This window comes from Sciurus vulgaris, assembly GCF_902686455.1.
Source record: "Sciurus vulgaris genome assembly, chromosome: 14".
Classification (NCBI taxonomy): Eukaryota; Metazoa; Chordata; class Mammalia; order Rodentia; family Sciuridae; genus Sciurus; species Sciurus vulgaris.
Genome location: NC_136475.1, coordinates 77,297,958 through 77,319,615, shown reverse-complemented (window position 1 = coordinate 77,319,615; position 21,658 = coordinate 77,297,958). Strand labels below are relative to the sequence as shown.

Here is a 21,658-nt window from a genome sequence, read left to right as displayed (position 1 = left end):
GAAGTCTCTCTAGGCGCGCAGCGTCTCTATGGTGGGGTGGGCGGGGCCAGGAGGAAGATGGCGGCGCCCGTGGCTGCGGCGGAGCCCGGGGCTTCGGGAGCATCTCAGCTCCCTGTGTGTCTGTTGGTGTTGGGAATGGCGGGTTCCGGGAAAACCACCTTTGTACAGGTGACATATACGGCATGGTCTTGGTAGGAGCCCGCGCGAGTTGCCTGTGGCAGGCGGAAGGCCAGGGAGAAAGGGAGTTCTCTGGGTATTTGGAGGGTGCTGGCGCGTGGCTTTCGGGGGACGTCACATCTACTCCACTTCTTTTCTCCGCGAAGACTCAGACCCTAACCTCCACCTGGGGACCACAGTGCCTGATTGGTTCAGTTTACCATGTTGTACAGAAATGGTCCTGCTCGTAAAAAGACTAGCTTCTTGAAGGCCAGAGCTTATGAGTAACCAGAGATAATACAGTGCTAGCATAGGTTTTGGGTGAATAGTTGCCAAATAATTATTTCTTGCTCACTGAAGTTTATGGAATTAAACTCACCTCATGTTCTAAGCACTGGTGATACAGCGAAAATGAAGTTGACAAGGTTCACACTCTCATGTTAACGTTTTCATGAAGAAGAAAACTCCGTACACGTGTATACATAAGTGATCTAGAGTATGGGTGCCTCACTTTGATGGGTGATACGGTAGCTTTTGAAATGAGAGTTGAATGTTGGGGGTGGACATAGCTCGTGGACATTTTAAGTAGAAGGAAATAGTGCCAGTCTTCAGGCAGGGTGGATAAAAGAGTGGAAGTTCTCTCGGGTCCCCTTATCCCTCCAACCCTCTCCACATATTTCTTCAGAGGCTCACGGGACACCTGCATAGGCAAAGCTCTCCACCTTACGTGATCAACTTGGACCCAGCTGTACACGAAGTCCCCTTTCCTGCCAATATCGGTGAGTAAACCATCCCAAAACTTGCGGGAAGTGCCTCAAAGAAAATTAAAATCTTCCATCCTGATAATTCCAGTGCCTTCAGTTTTCTTACCGCTAAGCTACACCCCAGCCCTTTTAATTTTGATACAGGGTCTTGCTGAGTTGCATAGGGCTCTGCTAAATTGTGAAGGCCGGCCTGGAACTTGTGATCCTCCTGCTTCAACCTCCTGAGTTGTTGGGACAACAGTCTTGTGCCACTGTGTAGGGCTAGGCTTGTTCCTTATTCACATTTTTCTCTGTTTACTCCTTCCTCTTTCCTACATTTATTTGTGCCCTTCCCATTCACTTTTATCCCTCCCCTCTTTCTAACCCTCTTGTGCCAGGTTATTGTAATTCGGAAAACTGAAATGACACAAAGTCAGTTCATTGGAAAAAAAACAAGTCCGTTTAATAAACATCTATACCATAAATCTTTCAGCTGACTTAATACATAGACCTTTTTCATTTAGTTCTTTTTCTTTAAGTATTGTCAGAGTGTAAGAGTTCTTTTGCTATTGTTCACTCACTAATCTGTAGGAACCTTTTTTCCACTCCCAAAGTTATATGGGAATATGTTTGTGTATATGCATCTGTGTGTTGTTCTGAGGAGAGGCTCCCAATTTTCATCAGATTTTAACAGGAGTTTGTAACTATAAAAAAAGATTAAGAATAGGTGTTGGGTGTGACTGTGCACACCTGTGAATCCAGTGACTCAGGAGGCTGATGCAGGAGGATCACAAATTTGAGACCAACCTGGCCAACTTAGCAATATCCTATCTCAAAATAAAAAATAAAAAGGGCTGGGTATGTAGCTCAGTGTTGGAACACCCCTGGGTTCAACCCCAGTACTAAAAAATAGAAAAATTGAAAAAAAAGAAAGAATGGGTGTGATCCAGTGTGATGATTCTTGAAAAGATCCAGGAATCCTGATTTCTAGGCCATTATTATGTGCTAATCCTAATCCTCTCCCTCCTATCACTTCTTAATCCTATTAACTTTCTTGTACCCCAAACAACAATAAGAGGAAGACTTTAAGAAGCAGAGATGATTTGGGGAAGAGTTGGGGAAAACATTTCCTATCTTCTCATGTAAAGGATAGAATTTTAACATTTGATGGGGCAAAACTATAAACTGGTGGGTAGGTTTAGGTAGGTATTAGTGGATTCATTTTAAAAAATCTTGTTTGTGCGACTGGGTTGTGGCTCAGTGGTAGAGCGCTTGCCTGGCTTGCATTAGGCACTTGGTTCAATCCTTAGCACCACATAAAAATAAATAAATAAAATAAAGGTATTATGTCCATCTACAACTGAAACAAACAAAAATCTTGTCTGTGTTGTCTTTGTCACCAGGAAGCAATTAGTAAGAAATCTTTTCTTCTTGATTTTAGGTCTTTTTATGGGCATCTGACCACTCCTGATGTTTTATTTATTTATTTACTTATTTTTTTAATAATTTAACCTCTATTTGTGTTTTTTTTTTTTTAATGTGGTACTGAGCATTGAACCTAGTGCCTCAGCTGTGCTCGGCAAGTGCTCTACCACTAAGCCACAACCCTAGCTTGAACACTGATAATAAAATCATACAACTTTTCACCTTGTTTCAGTCTCTCTCTACCATAACTTGAGAACTCCTAGCCTAATGTTTTTCATGGGTTACTTGGCAGTTATCTTTTGTAAGGAAGGAAACTAGGATAGAGGTAGAGAAATTAGAAGAAAAGAATGTGGTAAGAGAACTCAAGAGGTAAGTTTTAGTTTCTTTCTGGTAGGAAATGACTTGAGAGACCACATTCACTGTTTTTTATGTATTAAGTTCCAATGTTAATTCTTTTTCCCCCTTCAGATATTCGTGACACTGTGAAGTATAAAGAAGTAATGAAACAGTATCCTTTTCTATGACTACTATGGGGCTGACTCCTTGCTGTGTGTTTTATGGTTTTGAAAGAGTGTTTTTACATTTTCTTGTTGAAATATACAAGTAAAAGCATTGATTGCTTCAAAGTAACTTTGTTATTTTATTTTATTTATTTAGGTCTTGGGGATTGAAGCCAGGTGCACTTAACTACTGAGCCATATCCTCAGCCCATTTTTATATTTTGTTTAGAGACAGGGTCTTGCTAAGTTGCTTAGGGCCTCATTAAGTTGCTGAGGCTGACTGAATCCGCAGTCCTCCTGCCTCACCCTCCCAAGTCACTGGAATTGCAGGCATGCCACTGTACCCTGCTACAGTAATTTTATTAGGAGGATGATTTTTAGGGTATTTTTGTTGGTTGTTGTGGTGCTGGCAGTCAAACCTAGGGCCTTGTGTGTGCTAGGCAAGCACTCTACCACTGAGTTACACTCCTAGCCCATAAGAGGATGGAAGATAAATAAAGGTGAGGTATTGTAGCTGATTAGAAATACCATTTTAGCTTATGATTTCAGTTTTCTCACCATCTCCTCAGACCATTATAATTAGAACAGAGAAAAATGAGAGGCCAACTAGCACCTCCCTTGTGGTTTGGCCTTGGAGGATAGATACATTCATTGGTTACTATCTCTTCAGACTGGAACACTCAAAATGAGTGTGTTTAGTGGAATTAATTCTTAGTACCTTGCTGTGTGAAATGCATACTCTCCTTACAGGTAAGTATAGGTAGGAAGATTAATTTTAATTAGCAGAGTTGCTTGATTAGGATCAGAGCAAGGAGTGTTATGGAGATGGTCTTAGCATTTTTTTTTTTTTTTTTTTTTTTTTTTTTTTTTTTTGTGGTACTGGGGATTGAACTCAGGGGCACTCAACCACTGAGCCACATCCCCAGCCCTCTTTTGTATTTTATTTAGAGACAGGGTCTCGCTGAGTTGCTTAGTGCCTCACTGTTGCTGATGAGGCTGGCTTTGAACTCAGTCCTCCTGCCTCAGCCTCCCGAGCCGCTGGGATTATAGGAATGCCCCACCATGCCTGGCGGGCAATGGTCTTAATGGCCAATGCCAGCAGGCTGTCACTGCCTGACACATCTGTTTATTACATTTGGATCACTTTGATTTCTTTATCTTTCCTAGCCATCCCTAAGATGATAAATAAATGAGGAAGACCTTGATAGCAAACATTTGCCTGTGAGACTAAGTTCATGTAATTGTTAAGGATTAGATTGCTAGTATTAATTGATGGAACACTAATATAATGAATAGGTGAATAATGCTCTGGTTATGAACTTCATAATGTACACTATACAATTTAAATCCTCAGCTGAGTGTCTAGATATGGTCTTGGGCCCAACGGTGGCATAGTGACATCTCTCAATCTCTTTGCTACCAGGTTTGATCAGGTATGTCTGTCTTTACATTTGTAGACATTGTGGTGTTAAAAAAAAAAACAAAAAAAAAAAACAAAAAAAAAAAAACCTCTTAAATACCTTAGCTTGATCACATTGTAAAGAAGAGCAGCAAACCTGCACAGAAAAATATAAAATAAGTTGGCTTTTTGGTAGACAGAGAATTAGACTATGAGAAGATGACCAGTATTGTGAGACAATTCTCATTTAATATTTGTGACAACTAACAAAACAAATCTGAGAGACCTGGGCTCTTTCCCTGTTCTTATTGGCTTGCTGTATTACTCTGAGGATGGGATTAGGTCAGGGGAGTAGAATGGGCTACCAGGCATGGAATGGCAGATAATTATGCTTTTTACTTGTGACAGATGAATTTTTTATAATCATTAGTTTTGTTTTGTTTTTTTACTCTTATGAGATAGGCCATTGACATTTGGCCAGAGCCACCTACCATTAGTTTTAGATACTCAGGAGGCTGTGACAGGACAATTGCTTGAGCCCAAATGTTCAGGGCCAGCCTGGGTAACATAGTAAAACTTTCTGTACCCTGCTAAATGGTAATAACTTGAGTGCTAAGAGGTAATAACTTGACTGTGACAGGTCTACTGTCAAGCTTCTCCAATTCCTTGTGTTGTGCCCCAGAATGTTGGAGTGCTGGTGATTTACCTGTGTTTCTTTGGCTCAGTGAATTTATTAGTTGATGTCCTAAGAATGAGAACAGAAATTCAACAGGGATGGTGCCTATGGGGCATATCACTCTGAGGGCATTTGGTTTTGTGTTGAAAATCAGTTCCTGTTATAATTGGTATTTCTTCCTTTTAGGTCATGAAATTTATTGAGAAGGCTCAGAACACATCTAAGTAAGTGATTTCAGTTGAACACCTATTTATTATTCTTTAGTTGACATATTTCTAGGCTTTTAAGAGGATCTGGGATATCATCAAGCTCTGAACTGAAGTTAAGATGAAGTCACTGGAAGACAAAAAAAAAAATAGATAAGAAAATCATTAAGATGCTGTACAGTATAGAGCAAAACTTCACATTGTCTCACTCCCAGTTACTATGACTCCCAGTTTACATGACTTTCTGGGAGGTATCTTGAGCTCTGACCAAATTCATTTGTCTACCTGTTGTCTCTTGGGAAACCATGCTTGTTGGTATTAAAACCTCTTAAAAAGACCTTTCTTTCCTTTTTTTTTTTTTTTTTTTTGGTGCTACCTGGGATTAAACCCAGGGGCTTGCATGTGTGAAGTATGTACTTTATCACTGAGCTAGCACTCAGTTTGCCCATTTTTAAAAATAGCTTTAGAGACTGGGGATATAGCTCAGTTGGTAAAGTGGTTGCCTCCCAAGCACAAGGCCCTGGGTTCAGTCCCCAGCAAACATACACACACACGCAAAAAAAAAAAAAAAAAAAAAAAAAAAAAAAAAAAAAAAATTGGAAGTAAAAAAAAAAAAACAAAAAAATCCCCAAAAAACCAGCTTTATGCTAGGCATGGTGGCACCTGCCTGTAATCCCAGGCAGGCTGAGGCAGGGAGAATCACAAGTTCAAAGCCAGCCTTAGCAACTTAGCGAGGCTCTAAGCAATTTAGTGAGACCCTGTCTCAAAATAAAAAGTAAAAAGGCTAGGACTGGGGTTGTAGCTCAGTGGTAGAGTGCTTGCCTAGCATGTGTGAGGCACTGTTTTCAGTCCTCAGCACCACATATAAATAAATAAAGTAGAGGCATTGTGTCCATCTACAACTAAAAATATTAAAAAAAAAAAAAAAAAGGAAAAAAATGCTAGAAAGAGCTCTTTGGTCTCAGTGGCAGAAGTGAGATAATAAAGGGAACATTATTTGGAAAGAGTTGCAGTAAGATGCATACATTGTGCTTCGGCTGTGGCTCTAAGGCCTACCATCTTCAGAAGTCAACCCTACCAAGTGCAAGAGAACATGTAACTGGAGTGCCAAGGCTAAAAGACGAAATACCACCAGGACTGGTTGAATGAGGCACCTAAAAATTGTATAATGCAGATTCAGGCATGGATTCCATAGAAGGAACAACTCCTGAACCAAAGGGCAACTGTTGCAGCGTCCAGTTCACCTTTAGAGTTTCAACAATTAGCCACCCAATAAATACTCTGGTTTTTAAAAATGGAAAAAAAAAGAAAGAAAGAAAGAGAGAAAGGGGGTGACTAGAAAGAACAACAACAAAAAAAAAAACCAAAAAAGTCAAGAGATGGACCTGGGTGGGACTCTCTGGAAACTTCTCTGGGATCCCTAGTAATACTGGAGTGCAAGGGAGGCACACTGTCCCTCTTCCTTCTGAGAGGACTCGCTCCCTTGAGAGTGTTCCCTTTGCCTTTTCCTGTCCTTCAATAAATTCCTGCCTATTACTCTGAAAAAAAAAAAAAAGTAAAAAGGGCTGGGGATGTGACTCAGTGGTTAAGCACCTCTGGGTTTAATCATCCCTGATGCCAACAAAACAAAACAAAACAAAACAAAAAACAGCTGTATTGGAATACAATTCACATATTACCTAGTTCATCCATTTTAAGTGTACAATGCAGTGATATGTAGCATTTACAGAATTGTGCAAGCCTCATCATACTCAATTTTAGAACATTTTTGATACTTCAAGAGGATGCCTCATATTCTGCATCCCTGTTCCTGCATACTCACTCTCCTTTCCCAACAGCCTCCCATTCCCAAGCAACCAGATGGTTTCCTAAGAGATTTACCTTCTTGATTTGCATCTCTCTTATTAATTTGATGTGCTTTTGTAATTATCAGCTTCCCCTATGATCTTTTGCAGCACTTCATAGTCTTTTGCTCCTATTCATTTGCATGAATTTTAGATAAGGAAAAAAGTCTGGGGGAATGTGGTATGCCTTATTAGTTAAGGGCTGTGGCAGGAAGTTAAAACTTGGTAGTGTGCAAAGGTTATTCCAGTCTGGATCACCAGATATCAGTTTTTTAAAATTTTTATTGTATATGATGAGATATCTTTTAGCAATGTACAAATATAACACTTTTTTAATGGTCTTTCTTGGCATAGATATGTCTTGATCGACACACCTGGACAGATTGAGGTATTTACCTGGTCTGCTTCTGGGACAATCATTACTGAGGCCCTGGTGAGTATTCTGGGTCTTGTTGATGAGAATAGCTAGAGAGCTAGACTGATTTAGCATCTGTTTAATTGCCTGGGACTGTATCTCAGAGGAAACCGTAGAAGCTCTGTACACCCTGCCTAAAGTGGTTCTCCCTTGCTGAGGTAGGTAGGAAAAGAGCACCTACATCTATAATCCCAGCCATTTTGGAGTATGACAAAGAGGATTGCAAGCCTGGGAAACTTAGTGAGACCCTGAATCAAAATAAAAAATAAAATTCCCACTGTAACTCAGTGGTAGAGCACCCCTGGGTTCTATCTCTAGTACTGCCAAAAAAAAAAAAAAGAATAACAAAGTTTGGGGATAGGTCATGAGCTCTCTGACCAAGGCTTTAATTATTTTGTGGTTTTAGGCATCTTCATTCCCAACAGTTGTCATCTATGTAATGGACACATCAAGAAGTACTAATCCAGTGACCTTCATGTCAAATATGCTGTATGCCTGCAGGTAACTGATTATTGGTGGGCACAGTGTTCCATCAAACTATGTGGCCTCCTCTTCCTTTCTGCCATTTTGTGTTTAAGTCCTGGTTTTTTACCCCTGGAATTGTGTTCATTTAGATTTTTCTACTCAGTCAAGTGGCTGTGAGTAGGTCAGAGAAGAAAAGTGGTACATGTGTTATTGGCTTTCTCTCTCAGCTCCTTCTTATCATCATTTGTTACAGAAATAGGTGGTATATCTGAAACTCATGGTAGTTACTCCAAACTTTGTGGTACTTGCTCCCAGTTGAATGAAATCCAAGTCTGAATAGATATGAACCTTCTGGTCTAAATTGTGCTTTTGGGTGTTATAATAGTTGGGAAATGGTAGCATGAGGAAATATTATAAATGAAAAGGTTTTTTCTATAATTCCAAAATGCACAAGTTTGCTGCAAATGTTGTACCATTAGGAGAGGAAGGACATGCTCACTAGACTATGTCAGTGCATTAAAGCTGAGGAGCAAGGCAGACCATTATGAAAGCTGACAGAATTTAATTTTGGAACTACACAGAAGCCATCTACCTACAGTTGTCTCTTCTAATATAAGTAGGAATGTGCATTCTGGTTGGATGTAAGAAATTCTGATCCAAATAGAAATCTTAGGATTAACAGCATAATTTCATTTTCATACTGATTGTTTAAAATACAGGTTTTTGATGAGCTTGATTGTGGTAATCTGTTCACAATGTATAGGTAGATCAAAACAACACAGGAACTGGGAGTGTAACTCAGTGGTAGAACCTGGAAGTCCCTGGGTTTGATCCCCAGCACTGCATAAATAAATAAACAAATATATAAGAAGGATCTGCTCTCTCTCCCTGTATTTTATTATTTGTACACCTTACATGTATATAATTTTAATTGTCAGTTATGTCTCAATAAAACTGGCAAAAAAAAATTAAAAATTTTTAAATGTGTAACAATTTTTTAGTTTCTTCCCCAACTTTATTGAGATGTGAATAACAATTAAAAATTGTATATATTTCATGGCACTAGGAATTTAGGGAGATAATACATAAAAAAGTACTTAGCCCAGAGGCTTGGGAGGCTGAGGCAGGAGGATCTTGAGTTCAAAGCCAGCCTCAGCAAAAGGGAGGTGTTAAGCAAATCAGTGAGACCCTGTCTCTAAATAAAGTACCAAAAAAAAAAGGATGGGGATGTGGCTTAGTGGCCAAGTGCCCCTGAGTTCAATTCCTGGTACCCAAAATAAAAAAAGTATTTAGTACAGCGCCTCAACCATAATAAGGTATTAATAAATGTGCATTTGCTCTCCTGAAAACAAAAAAGACAATTATCTGGTAAAAAATTAAAATCAGGATCAATAGCAATGCATTATTACTCTGAGTGAGAGTGAGTGCTTGTGTGTGTAGCTGCTGTTTGCTTGACATTGCTGGTTGTTTTTCTCTGTGAAGACTAGGTGAATGCCTTGTTTTTGAGTCTGCATCCATTCTCCTCTTTTCTTAGTCCCAACAGACTGACACCAGGCAAACAAGAGCTTAAGTATTTTTATTAATTCTGTATCAATGTTTGATTTTCAGCATCTTGTACAAAACCAAACTTCCTTTCATTGTGGTCATGAACAAAGTAAGTGAATCTTCCCTGTTTTTCATCAGAACCTTGTGGTTTTTAGAAGGTTTGGATGGGTGAGAAGAAGGATTATTTAGGTACTGGAGGGCAGATTCAGGTTTTACTGAAACCAGGTCATAGGCACTTCAAGGAAATGGATTCAGTCAAATGGAATGAATATTTATGATACTGGCTCTGATCCAGAGTGATTTTGGGATAGAGTAGCCCCTCACCCATAGTGTATAGGTAATTCCTCAGAATCAGGACTATGTAAATATGGGAGGCACAACCAATCTATTGGAAGTAGCAGCTAAAATAGTACTTCCCTTTGACTTGTTGCACTAGAAGAGGAAATGGGGGAGGCAGAGAAAGAAAACGCATGGATGATATGCTCTTTGCTATCACTACTTAATTGAAAAATAGTTTTGCCATTATATAGTATGTAACCTCATCTCTGGTTGCTAATGGTTGACTTCTTTCTGGTACAGACTGACATCATTGATCACAGCTTTGCAGTGGAATGGATGCAGGATTTTGAGGCTTTCCAAGATGCCTTGAATCAAGAAACTACATACGTCAGTAACCTGACTCGTTCAATGAGCCTGGTATTAGATGAGTTTTACAGCTCACTCAGGGTAAATTTTACCTCCGGATCTTACTGACAGTCTCTTCAGATCATCTGTAAACCTATAGAACTGACTTTGAATCTAGCTTAGAAAAGAAACTCATTACCTTCTGAAAAGTAACTTTTAAAGCACTGTTTATTGAAAACTGAAGGTTGTAGGCTGGGAAGTAGCTCAGTGGTAAAATTTTACCTAGCGTATGGATTCATGAGGCCCTGGGTTTGTTCCTCAGCATCACAAAAAGAAGATACAAAAAACTGTGGAGGTTTACAAGATAAATAAGAACCCTACCATCAGAGAGTTTTTGGTCTAGTTTAGGATACAAGGTTTCACAAAAAATTGAAATATATGCTATATTGTGGTAAATGCCTCAGGAAAAATTAGAAAATTGGGTCTGATTTTTTGAGGGGACAGATCAAAATAAGAGACTTTGGAGGGTATAGCATTAGAGGTATACTTTGAAGGAAGGATAAGATTTATGTAAGCTAAAGTGGGTGTGGGTTACAGAGTATGTTGATTGCCCAATCAAATGCATTGAGAGAACAGAAAGTAATTTGATTTGGTTTGTTAGGGAATATAAATCATAAGTACTGGTACTTGTTATGACAGTTTTATGATACTTGAATGAAATAATGCACACCATTTGAAAATATATAATAGTTTCCTAAGTGGTATTTATGATGCTTTTTGGCAGGTGGTGGGTGTCTCTGCTGTTGTGGGCACTGGCTTCGATGAACTCTTTGTGCAAGTCACCAGTGCTGCAGAAGAATACGAAAGGTGAGGATTGATGACATTTTAAGTAACCCACAAATCTGATGATAGCCAAGTTTTGCCAGGTAAAGCATTTCATCATGTATGCAGTACATTTGCCTTTTATGTACTAGACCTGACCACAGCTAGGAGTAACAAGTCTTCATTAACTTCTTAAAAAAATAGAAGTATAATGTCTTCATTGTACTGACTGATTAAGAGGCAGGAGTCTTCTGTAAAGAGCCAGTTAGTAAATAATTTAGGCTTTGTGGGCAACTAATCACTTTTGCCATTATAAGACAAAAGCATCCAGAGATAGTTTATGAAGTCAGTGCTGTCTTCATGGAAAACTTTATTTATGAAGACAGGCATTGGGCTGGGTTAGCACTAAAGTCACTGTGAGATTTATTTGAGAAAATATATATAAATACTTAGCACAGTTGTTGACACAGTAAGCACATTTCCTAATAAATGGTTGTTTATAATTATTGTCATTATTAATAGTTGAATTTCATTTACCTAAAAGAAAGTGGACTCAGAGCACCTATACACTTAAGGCTGTGGCCTGACAGGCTGCTTGTTAGCATTCTCCTTTGGCTTCATATGCTATAAGATCCGGACAACCACATAACCACATTGTCAGTTTCTGACTTACTTTCATTTTGATTCATCAGACAAGGATTTGTGTGTGTGTTACTAAAACCTCAGGACAGACTCTTTTCTGTATCTTTTCATGGTTGTGGCTCAGGTATATCACTTCGTTATACATTGTACTTCTTGAGCAAAACACGCCTGTCGTCATTTCCCTCCCATGAATGTTAAACTCCTTAGTCCTGGTCTCCTCAGTGCTAAGCTTGCAGCCCAGTAGTCAGGAGTTTGTTTCTTTCCTGGGTTTTCTGCATGGGGCAGGTACCTTGGCTTTAAATTCCATAGGGATAGACTCAATGACTTAAGACATGGTACACTGGATGTTCAGTGAAGTCAGATCTTATGACAATCTTAGGAAAATATAAGTGTTAGGGGTTGGGACAGGCAGGTTGGATTATTAAGCAAAGAAATTTAGAGTGTTTCTTTTTTCAGGGAGTATCGTCCTGAATATGAACGTCTGAAGAAATCATTGGTAAGAAAAGAAGCTGGTTTTTGCCAGATGTGGTTGTGCACGTGTGTAATCCCTGCAGCTTGGGAAGCTGAGGCAGGAGGATTGCAAGTTCAAAGCCAGCGTCAGCAACTTAGCGAGACACTGTCTCTAAATAAAATATTAAAAAGGGCTGGGGAATGTGACTCAGTGGTTAAGTGCCCCAGCATTTAATCCCTGGTCCCCCCCATCCTCCCCCCCCCAAAAAAAAAAAGAAAGAAAGAAAGAAAAGAGACCATATATTTTAGGACCATTAAATGTCCCTGAATCTGGGTACCTTGGCACACACTTAGAGTCCCAGCTACCAGGGAGGCTGAGGCAGGATTACTCGAGCTCAGTAGTCTAGGCTAGCCTGGGCAACATGAGACAGTATCTTTTTAAAAAACACAGAAGAACAATAATTATTTCAGTTCTCCTGACATAAATGCCTTTTTTTTTGTTGTTATCATGTGTCTCTTATTTTTATTTTTCCAACTTTTTGAGGTATAATTGACTAATAAAATTTCAGTGTATAGGGCTGGGATTGTAGCTTAGTGGTAGAGCACTGGCCTAGATGTGGGAGGCACTGGGATCAATTCTCAGCATCACATATAAATAAGTAAAGGTCCATTGACAAATAAAAAACAAAAAAATTAAAATTTTTTTTCAGTGTATCTTTTAATGCTTGTTACTCTTTTTTGGCTGTTTTGGTTTGTTTGAGATTGTGTTTCACCATGTTGATGTCAAACTTCTGGTCTCAAGTGATCCTCCCATCTCAGCCTTCCCTGTAGCTGGGACTACAGGTGCAGGCAACTGCATCAGACTTTAAATACTTAATTTAAATTGTTAAATTTGTGTTTATGTTGTTTGTTTGCAGAAAGGCCCCCTTATTTTTATTTGTATTAGAATTTTTTAAAATGAGAGTTTTCCTGTTGCATATATTAATAAGCCCTTCTTATCCCCCACCTCTGTCCCTACTCTGACATAAATTTAAAGGCTGTTTGTAGGATTTTGTCTTTGAAAAGACACTTGGCTCATAACTCTTCTAAATGGTCAAATATTCTGCCCTAAGAGGCTATATGGGGTCCTTTATCACTGAGCCTTCTTGCTAGGTCTGCTTGGAGACTCTTTGGATATGTTTTTGTGTCTTAATATCCAAATCCTCTAACCTAGTCTGCAGAACACCCCAGTCTGAATTTATGCTATCATTTGGGACCACACTACTCAGCGTTTCTGTCCCTATGTCAGCCATCCCTATTTGCTTCTAGTATTGTATGATTTTTCGTCCCCACTTAAAAGTCTGGCATCTAATTTGGCTCCTGTTATGGTTTAGATTAAGTGTACCCCAAAAGCTCATGTGTGAGACAATGTAAGAAAGTTTAGAGGTGAAATGATTGGGTTAGGAGTGTCTTAACCTAATCAGTACATTGATCCACTGATAGGGATTAACTGATAACTGTAGGCAGGTAGGGTGTAGCTGGAGGAGGTTGGTCATTGAGGGCATGCCTTTGGGGTATATATTTTGTCCTTGTTGAGTGGAGCTCTCTCTGCTTCCTTGTTGCAATGTCCTAAGTCACTTTCCTCCATCACACTCTTCTACCTTGGTGTTGTGCCTCACCTCGAGCCCTGAGGAATGGAGTCAGCGTTCTGTGGACTAAGACCTCTGAAACCGTGAACTCCAAAATAAACTTTTCCTCCTTAAAATTGTTCTTGTCCAATCTTTTGGTCACAGCAACGAAAAAACTGACTAAAACAGCTCCTTTTTAATTTTATATTTTGGTGGTAGGGATTGAACCCAGGGCCTCATGTATATTAAGCACATACTCAGCCACTGAACTTCCACCCCAGCAGGGATCCTCTTTTAATATGATGACATTTTTCCCCTTGTACATAGGCCAGTGCACAGAGTGAACAGCAGAAAGAACAACTGGACCGCCTTCGGAAAGATATGGGCTCTGTAGCCTTGGACACAGGCACTGCCAAAGGTATAGCAGGAGCTCTTGGTATCAGAAGTAAAAGGAGGGTGGACTTATTTCTACTCAGCAGGAATATGTCTGTATGAGAGGGAGAAGGAGAAAAGAATGAAAGAATTATGGAGATATTTATTTATAAATGGCTTAGAAAGGCAAATACCTGAAAATTCAGAATCTATACCAGATCTTTACTACTTAGAGCACTCCTGTAGGAAGTTGTTGTTTTGGATTTTTAAATTTTTTTTTTTATTTTTTGCTTTCCTATGGCATGATAACTGATGTCTGCTATGGCTTTTTTTTTTTTTTTTTTTTTAAATTTGGCAATTTTAATCCCCTCCCCAATTCTTTTTCCAGTTTATTTTGACCTAATTTTAGATTTACAGGAAAATTGCATGAATAATAACAAACAATTGCCCTTTTTAATCAGATTTCCAAAATGTTAACATTATACATACATACACAGTTTTATATATTATATTAATGTGTATTACTTTTTCCTGAATTATTTAGGAGTAAGTTACATGGGGGGGGGAGTGGGTGGAGGAAGGATAGCAGACTGAGACAGACATTATTACCCTATGTACATGTATGATTACATGAACGGTGTGTATCTACATTGTGTATAACCATAGAAATGAAAAGTTGTACCCCATTGAATCAAAGTGTAGTCTGTAAAAATTAAAAAAAAAAAAAAGTAAGTTTCAGGGCTGGGGTTGTGGCTCAGTGGTAAAGCACTTGCCTAGCATCTGTGGGACAGTGGCTTTGATTTGCAGCACCACATATAAATAAATGAATAAAATAAGGGTCCACCAACATCTAAAAAGATATTTAAGGAAAAAGAGTAAGTTATAGACATGATGTCCTTACTTTGGATAGTGTCTATTTCCTAAAAACAAGGATACTATTTCATATAACATCAGCAGAGTAATAAAAAATCAGGAAATTAATATTGATACAATACTAGTATTTTATATATAGACCTTATTTAAAATGTAGCCATTTGCTCCTTAGAGCAGGGGAAAATCCTATATGTGCATTGCAGTTAATTCTCATGTGCCTCAGTCTTTTTGTCTAGAACAGTTCCCTAGTCTTTCTTGTATTTCATGACATTGGCTTTTTTTTTCAGTGCTAGGGATTAAACCTAGAGCCTGGTCCATAGGCAAGTGCTGTATGGCTGAGCTACATTTCCAGCCCTGACAGAGACAGTTTTTAAGTATATAGGACAGTTATCTTATAGAATGTCCTTCAATTTGGGTTTATCTTGTGTTTCTTCCTGATATGATTGAGGTGATAAATTAATGGTAGAAGCTTATACTAGTGAAAATGAGGGTTTTTAAAAAATTTTTTATTAGTGCATTATAGTTACGCTTAACACTTGGGTTCATTTTGACATAATCATAAATGCATGTGGTTTGCTTATTCTCAATCCCCAGAAGTATGTGAGGAGTCACCCATTACTTGTGATGTTAATTTTGATTACTGGTAGGAAGCAGAGTCTACCAGGCTTTCTCATCACTAAGCTATTATTTTTCCCTTTGTAATAATAATTTGTGGGATAATACTTTATATAAGTACTCTTAATTTTCAGATGTTCACCCATTAGTTTTAATATTACTCTCATTCTGTGACAAAGTTGCAAGTACTTTGTCTCTATCAATTATCCTTTGACTTTGTTCATGGTATTATTTTATCATGCAAAAGATTTTATTTTGTTTTGATGGAGTCAAATCTCTTTTTTGTTGGGTCTGGATTTAAGTCATAGTTAGGAAGTCTTTACTTACATCTACATTAAAGGGAATTTATCCATGTTTTATTGTAGTATTTAGAGGGTTTCATTTTTTAAATTTGATTTCTTCCTGGCGATGGTATGAGGTTCACCTCTGTGTATGTTCTTTTTTATCAATAGAAATACTTGCCCTGTTAATTATAAAGTCTGCCTTTGCCTGTGATTTGAGATGCTACTTGTATGATATACTGAAGTGCAATGTGCTCTTGTCTATTTCTGAACTTTATATTTTATTCCAGTAGTTTATTTACTTATATACCTGTATCATGTTGTTTTAATTATGTAGCCATTTTATAGAATACTTCTGTATCTGCTAGGGCAAGTTCCCCATGTGTTTCCCTAGCTATGTTTATTTTTCCATATGTAGTTCAGTATCAACTTGCCTCACTCCCTAAAAAAGCATTTTTTTGTATTAGTATTGGTATTATATTCATTAATTCAGCAAGAATTTACGTCTCTATGTTCTTAAGACTTTCTACCCAAGAGCAAGAAATGTTTTTATATTTGATAGATCTACCTGTCTTTCAAGAGTGTTTTAAAGTTTTCCTCAAGTATATGTTGCATATTTCTTGTTAAATTCATTCCAAAGTTTTTAATCTTGTTACTATTGAACATAGGATTATCTGAACCATTCTGTCTTCTATTTGGTGTGTTTGTGTATAAGAAGTCTTTTGATTTCTGTAATTAGTCTTTTTGTCCTGCTACTTTACTGAGTCTTTTGCTGTGTGAGGTAGTTTTAGTTTTATCATTGACTCTCTCGGGTGTTCTAGGTTGGTTCTCAGCTACCTACCAACAAAAACTGCTGGACTGCCCTCTCAGTGAATGGTACAAATGTGTTATAGCTCAGTGGGATCCTAAAATCAATTTGGGTGGAATTTTTTTTTTTTTTTTTTTTTACATTATGCTCCATTTAACACTTACTTATTTTGGTAATAAGTTGGATTTTTTTTTTTTCTTTGCATCAGCAATACTGGCATTTTTTTCCCCTGTGATATCTTTGTTAAAGATTTCACAGTTTCTATTTGTGAAAGTACTGGTTGATGTCTCATAGAGAAAATCAAGCCTGGAAATTGACTGGGTTTACCAGTTAACATGAACTCACCTGTGCCATCCTGGGCAAACACTTCAGAATCATGAGTTTCTGTGTGTCAGGGTCCTTCCGAATCACGAGTACATGAAATGGCAAATGTCACACCTGCTTTTTATAGGATCTGCTGTATTCAGCTAAGCTGTTGAAGATTAAGGGAGTTTCAAGAAGTCATTTGAGGAAAGTCACAGTTTAATGGGGTAATCGTAGTTGGGCACAAAATGAGCATTTACTATCAGCCAATCTTGTCATCTTCTTTTCAGGGCTGTATGCCCCTTGAGATTTGTGTTGCTCAGTGTTGCTGCCTTTGGCCAGCCTTAGTCCCTAGCTGAGCTCTTGAAAGCTTCATAGGCTCCTGAAGAGAGAATGATCATGTCCTTTTGTGGTTTTAGGTTTTCCTAGAAACTATCCCCCACAGGCTGAATCCCTGTCAACATACTTAATTAGGCTTTCTTCGGATTATTGGGGCTCAGTCTTTATTAGTTTCCCTGAGTAGGAAATTTTTACCTCTATTAGTTTATTTGATTTTCTATTTTTTACTTTCCCTACCTTTCCTGAATAATAGCTGGGTCCTCTTTTCTATACCATTCTTCCCTGTATTTTCTTCAGACCCCTCTGAACTTGTATTCCACCAGGAGACTTCCTTAGCACTCCACACTTTCACCCTGAGTTACCAGCACTGTATCTACTCACATCTTTAGTCTTCATAGGAAAAACCATTACCCTCATCCAAGGTGTGAGCTAGTGATAAAGAATACCGCTACTTTTGAGAAAAGCGTCTTGGGTTTTCATCAGCTGAAAAAATGTGACTCCCTGCACTCTTGGGCTCATTAAAGTACTTGGTGAACTAAACTACTGTAGAAATGTTAAGTGTGGTTAAGAATACATTTAGGAAAAGCAAAATCCTGCATTTGTTTATAATGAACACTTTTATCCTGTCAATATAATCAGTTACTGGCTGGGCGTGGTGGCACATACCTGTAATCCCAGCAGCTCAAGAAGGTGAATTCAAAGCCAGCCTCAGCAATTTAGTGAGACCTTAAGTAACTCAGCAAGACCCTGTCTCTAAATAAAATATTAAAAAGGCTCGGGGATGTGGCTTAGTGGTTAAGTACCTCTGGGTTTAATCCCTGAAACCAAAAAATACACACACACACACACACACATATAATCATTTTATATGCATATATATGCACACATATAATCAGTTACTGGTTGAGAATCACCTATTCGAAGAGACATATACACTCATATACTTATTAGTAGGTGTTTTCACTCTAGAGAGCGTATCTCCTGCGTTGGATCCCTCTGACTTAATCCTGACTCGAGGAACCTTGGATGAAGAGGATGAGGAAGCTGACAGTGATACTGATGACATTGACCACAGAGGTAAGAGATGGCTGAGGTGGCTCATGAAAATGAACAGCTGCTTTGTTTGCTCAGGAGTTTCTCATTTTTAAGAGAAGACTTAAACATGTGGCTAGTAAGAGGGACAGAGGAGATAAAGGATATAATACCAGCAAAATTTCCTATATTGAGAGTTCCAGGCCTTCTGACTGACTGGCTAATGTAGAGCTGACTTCAGGCCTTTTATTTGTATTATGTCTTCTCATCTTTAAGACCTAATTCAGTTTGAAGAATTCAAGATTCTTGTTTGTTATTAGTTTTTGTTTTGTGGTGCTATACACAGCCCCATGTTTTATTATATAAGGAAGCCTTAGCAGAGACCTGAACCAGTCAGAAGTACTCTTAACAGTGAGCACAGAATGGGTGTGGAAGCCCATTTCCACTTGGTATAGTCTTCAGGACTGTGAGCAGGATATAATTAAACAGCCCCAGGATGTAGGTGCTAGCTCTAACCAAGAGCAAACCTTTCAGGCTGGGGTTGTGGCTCAGTGGTAGAGTGCTTGCCTAGCATATGTGAGGCACAGGGTTTGGTCCTCAGCACCACATAAAAATAAATTAAAAAATAAATAAATAAAGGTCCACCAACAACTAAAAAAGCAAACTACTCTCAAACTGGGGGCTAACATGAACATTGCCTCATTTAATCAGATTTATTGAGATGGAACTTACAACCAGTAAAACTAATCCCTTTTAAGTATATAGTTTGATGAGTTTTAGCAAACATTTGTCACCACTATCATAATCAAGATATAGAGCACTTCTCTCTCCTCCTAAAGTCTTCTCATGGCCCATTATATTCGGTCGCCTTTCCAAACACCTGCTTCCTGGCAATCGCTAATTTCTGCTCCTATAATTTTGTCTTTTTCAGAACCTCATATAAATGGAATCACAGTAGTTTTTTGCAATTGACTTTTTCCACTCAGCATTACAATTTTGTGATTTCTCCATGATTTTGCATTTATCAGTACAGCAGTATGTTCATGTTTTTTTCTTTTTGAGAAATATTCTATTACTTGAATTTGCTATCATTTGTTTAATCCATTCCCCAGCTGATTGAAATTTGGGTTGGCTGGTGCTGCTTTGAGTGAAGCTGCTATAAATATTTTGCAGCCAGAAGTGGTAGAGAACAACTGAAATGCCAGCAATTCAGGAGGCTGAAGCAGAAGGATCCCAAGTTCGAGGCTAGCCTCAGCAATTTAGCAAGATCCTCAGCAACTCAGTAAGACCCTTTCTCAAAAAAATGAAAAAGACTACGAGTGTAGTTCAGTGGTTAAAGAGGATTCAATCCTTAGTACCAAAAAAAGAAAAACACCAACCAACCAACCAAACCAAACACCATTTTGCAACTAGTGTTTTGTGAACATGAAATGGAGTGGGACCTCCCTTTCACTGCTACTATGTGAGGGAGCTCTTTTTTCCCTTCTTATACTGAACATGGTAAGTACAGCATGCTTCTGGGAGACATTTCCTTATTGTGAGAAGTGAGTACCTTAGTTTCTTAGAAATAAAAGTATTGTTTCTGATGAGTAGGTGACAGGAGCTCTGATACACTTATCTACTGAGAGAGTTTTAAAAAATTCTTCCTTTTTTCCTTGCAGTTACAGAGGAAAGCCATGAAGAGCCAGCATTTCAGAATTTTATGCAAGAATCAATGGCACAGTACTGGAAGAGAAACAACAAATAGAAGATCTTAGGAAACTTCAGTTGATTCTAAAGTCCCACATTCTAGAACTCCATGTGAAGAAACTTCTTACCTGATTCAGGGCTAGGAGGAAGAACAGTTTTCTAAAGAATAGCAGAAATTCTCTTTTTACAGAATCTTATGACTCAGATGAAGTCAGAAATAGATGGCTCTTGGAGCTGGCAGGTAGATGTCAAGTCTGCTTTGGCCTTTCATTTATATTTATGCAAGGAAGGATATACTGGCTGCTTTTGGAAGCTAATATCCCTTCAAGCCTAAGTTTTATCATTTGACCTTACGTACTTCTACTGGTAATGGAATATAGAGAGAACTTCCCATCACTTCAGATCTTAGCCTCTACTTCTCCAGCATCATGTCCTCAACTTATAACCCGAGTTGTTCTTGTAGCAGAAAGGGAGAGGGGACACATGAGCTTGTCCAGGGTATCAGTGGAGTCTCCTTAGCAACCAGTGTTATGAAATATGTCTCACATTAAGTAGCTCATTAGAGGGCACTGTGTTATTGAAGAAAGTGGGCAAAACATAAGATTTCTTAATACGAATCCTGTTTAAATGGTAACTTGGATAAAGAGTTTTTAATTATAATTTTATTCTAAGCCTGCCTGCCTTTCATGATTTCAAATTAGAAAATTATATAATAAATAGATTCCCTTGTGTTCAAAAGAGGCTTAAAGTCACATGTCTAAACCTGTCTTGTAAGGAGGTGATATTTACTGAAGATTCCCTTGTACCCATAACTGGAAACCAGGCACAGAGCCAGGCCGTTTGTATTGAACTTTGAAGTTAATGCAAAGTATCCTTGGTGATTTATTTAAATGTTATGGATTTCAGTCAGGTGCACATTCCATACATAACAACCATTATTATGGTTTGTCTTTAGTCTGTACTCTTACTCATTGGTTCTCAGAGCACACTCTGTGGACCAAAAGCATCAGTATCAGCTGGGAAATTGTTAAAGACATCTCTCAAAACCTACTGAACTGGAAGCTCTGGGAGTGGGGCCCAGCAACTCGTTAATAAGCCCTCCAAGTGATTCTCATGCACAAGAGTTTGAGAAACACCTCTCCAACTCAGCCTATGATAATTTCAGGCCCTGTGAATCAGGTACCAATCCTCATATGATTTACTTTATGAGAATATCCTGATCTTGACCATGTCATGACTGTTCTCAATTTAAATATTCCAAAGCAATAAAAGTATCTTATTTTACCATTAACTACTAATTTCAATATTTTGTACCTAGTGGGAACCATCGGTCTAAAAATTTGGTTCTTTCAGGAGAAACATAATAAAAGTCTTGATTTTTTTTCTCTGTAGTGCATTTGATCACATTTTCTTCCTTTAAAACTAACCTGTTTCCTCAATGCTATCAGCTCTATAAGGGCAAGGACTGTCTTAATCATCTTTGTATCCCTTGCGTAAGACCTAGCTTATAATAGGTGCTCAATAAATGTTTGATAGGTGAATGAATTAAGTACCCAGATGGCTATCTGATTAATAAACAAGGGGAAATGAAGACTAGAACAGGAAGGCTTTAGATGAGTATACTTATACCTAGCAATAACTTATAAATTAGTTAACTATATAACCTCATTTTCTTGGCATTCACATCTTTATCTCTGCCTGGGACACTTAAGGCACTTAATAATGTACTAATTAAAGCTGTGCCTTATTTTTGGTCTCTTTTCTCTTAAAGGAGTGGTCTAAATTTCCTAAGATTTGTGTTCTGCATTAGATAACCAAACCTCAGTT

The 21,658-nt window shown here is 38.3% G+C and overlaps 1 protein-coding gene across 5 annotated transcripts; it reads left to right on the top strand.

The window, feature by feature from the left end:
* Positions 1–17: 17 nt before the first annotated feature.
* Positions 18–21,530, top strand: GPN1 (GPN-loop GTPase 1). 5 transcript variants are annotated; one of them, XM_079110332.1, is made up of 14 exons: positions 18–168; positions 842–935; positions 2,793–2,832; positions 4,191–4,257; positions 5,086–5,123; positions 7,304–7,382; positions 7,771–7,865; positions 9,438–9,483; positions 9,954–10,070; positions 10,783–10,865; positions 11,919–11,958; positions 13,847–13,937; positions 18,062–18,187; positions 19,804–21,530. In XM_079110332.1, the coding sequence occupies exons 1-14, from the start codon at positions 58–60 to the stop codon at positions 19,887–19,889; spliced, it is 1,113 nt and encodes a 370-aa protein (XP_078966458.1). In that variant the 5' UTR covers positions 18–57; the 3' UTR covers positions 19,890–21,530. The 5 variants fall into 5 exon arrangements, with proteins under 5 accessions (XP_078966458.1, XP_078966457.1, XP_078966456.1 ...); XM_079110331.1 differs by having other exon boundaries at positions 9,954–10,100; positions 18,065–18,187; XM_079110330.1 differs by having other exon boundaries at positions 9,954–10,100.
* Positions 21,531–21,658: the final 128 nt, after the last annotated feature.

Excerpts from the sequence above, each read along its gene's own strand:
- GPN1 (XM_079110330.1), top strand. The coding sequence starts at position 58 with ATGGCGGCGCCCGTGGCTGCGGCGGAGCCCGGGGCTTCGGGAGCATCT. Across the intron at positions 4,258-5,085 it reads TTGCTACCAGGTTTGATCAG|GTCATGAAATTTATTGAGAA; the intron begins GTATGTCTGTCT and ends TCTTCCTTTTAG. Across the intron at positions 10,866-11,918 it reads GCTGCAGAAGAATACGAAAG|GGAGTATCGTCCTGAATATG; the intron begins GTGAGGATTGAT and ends TTCTTTTTTCAG.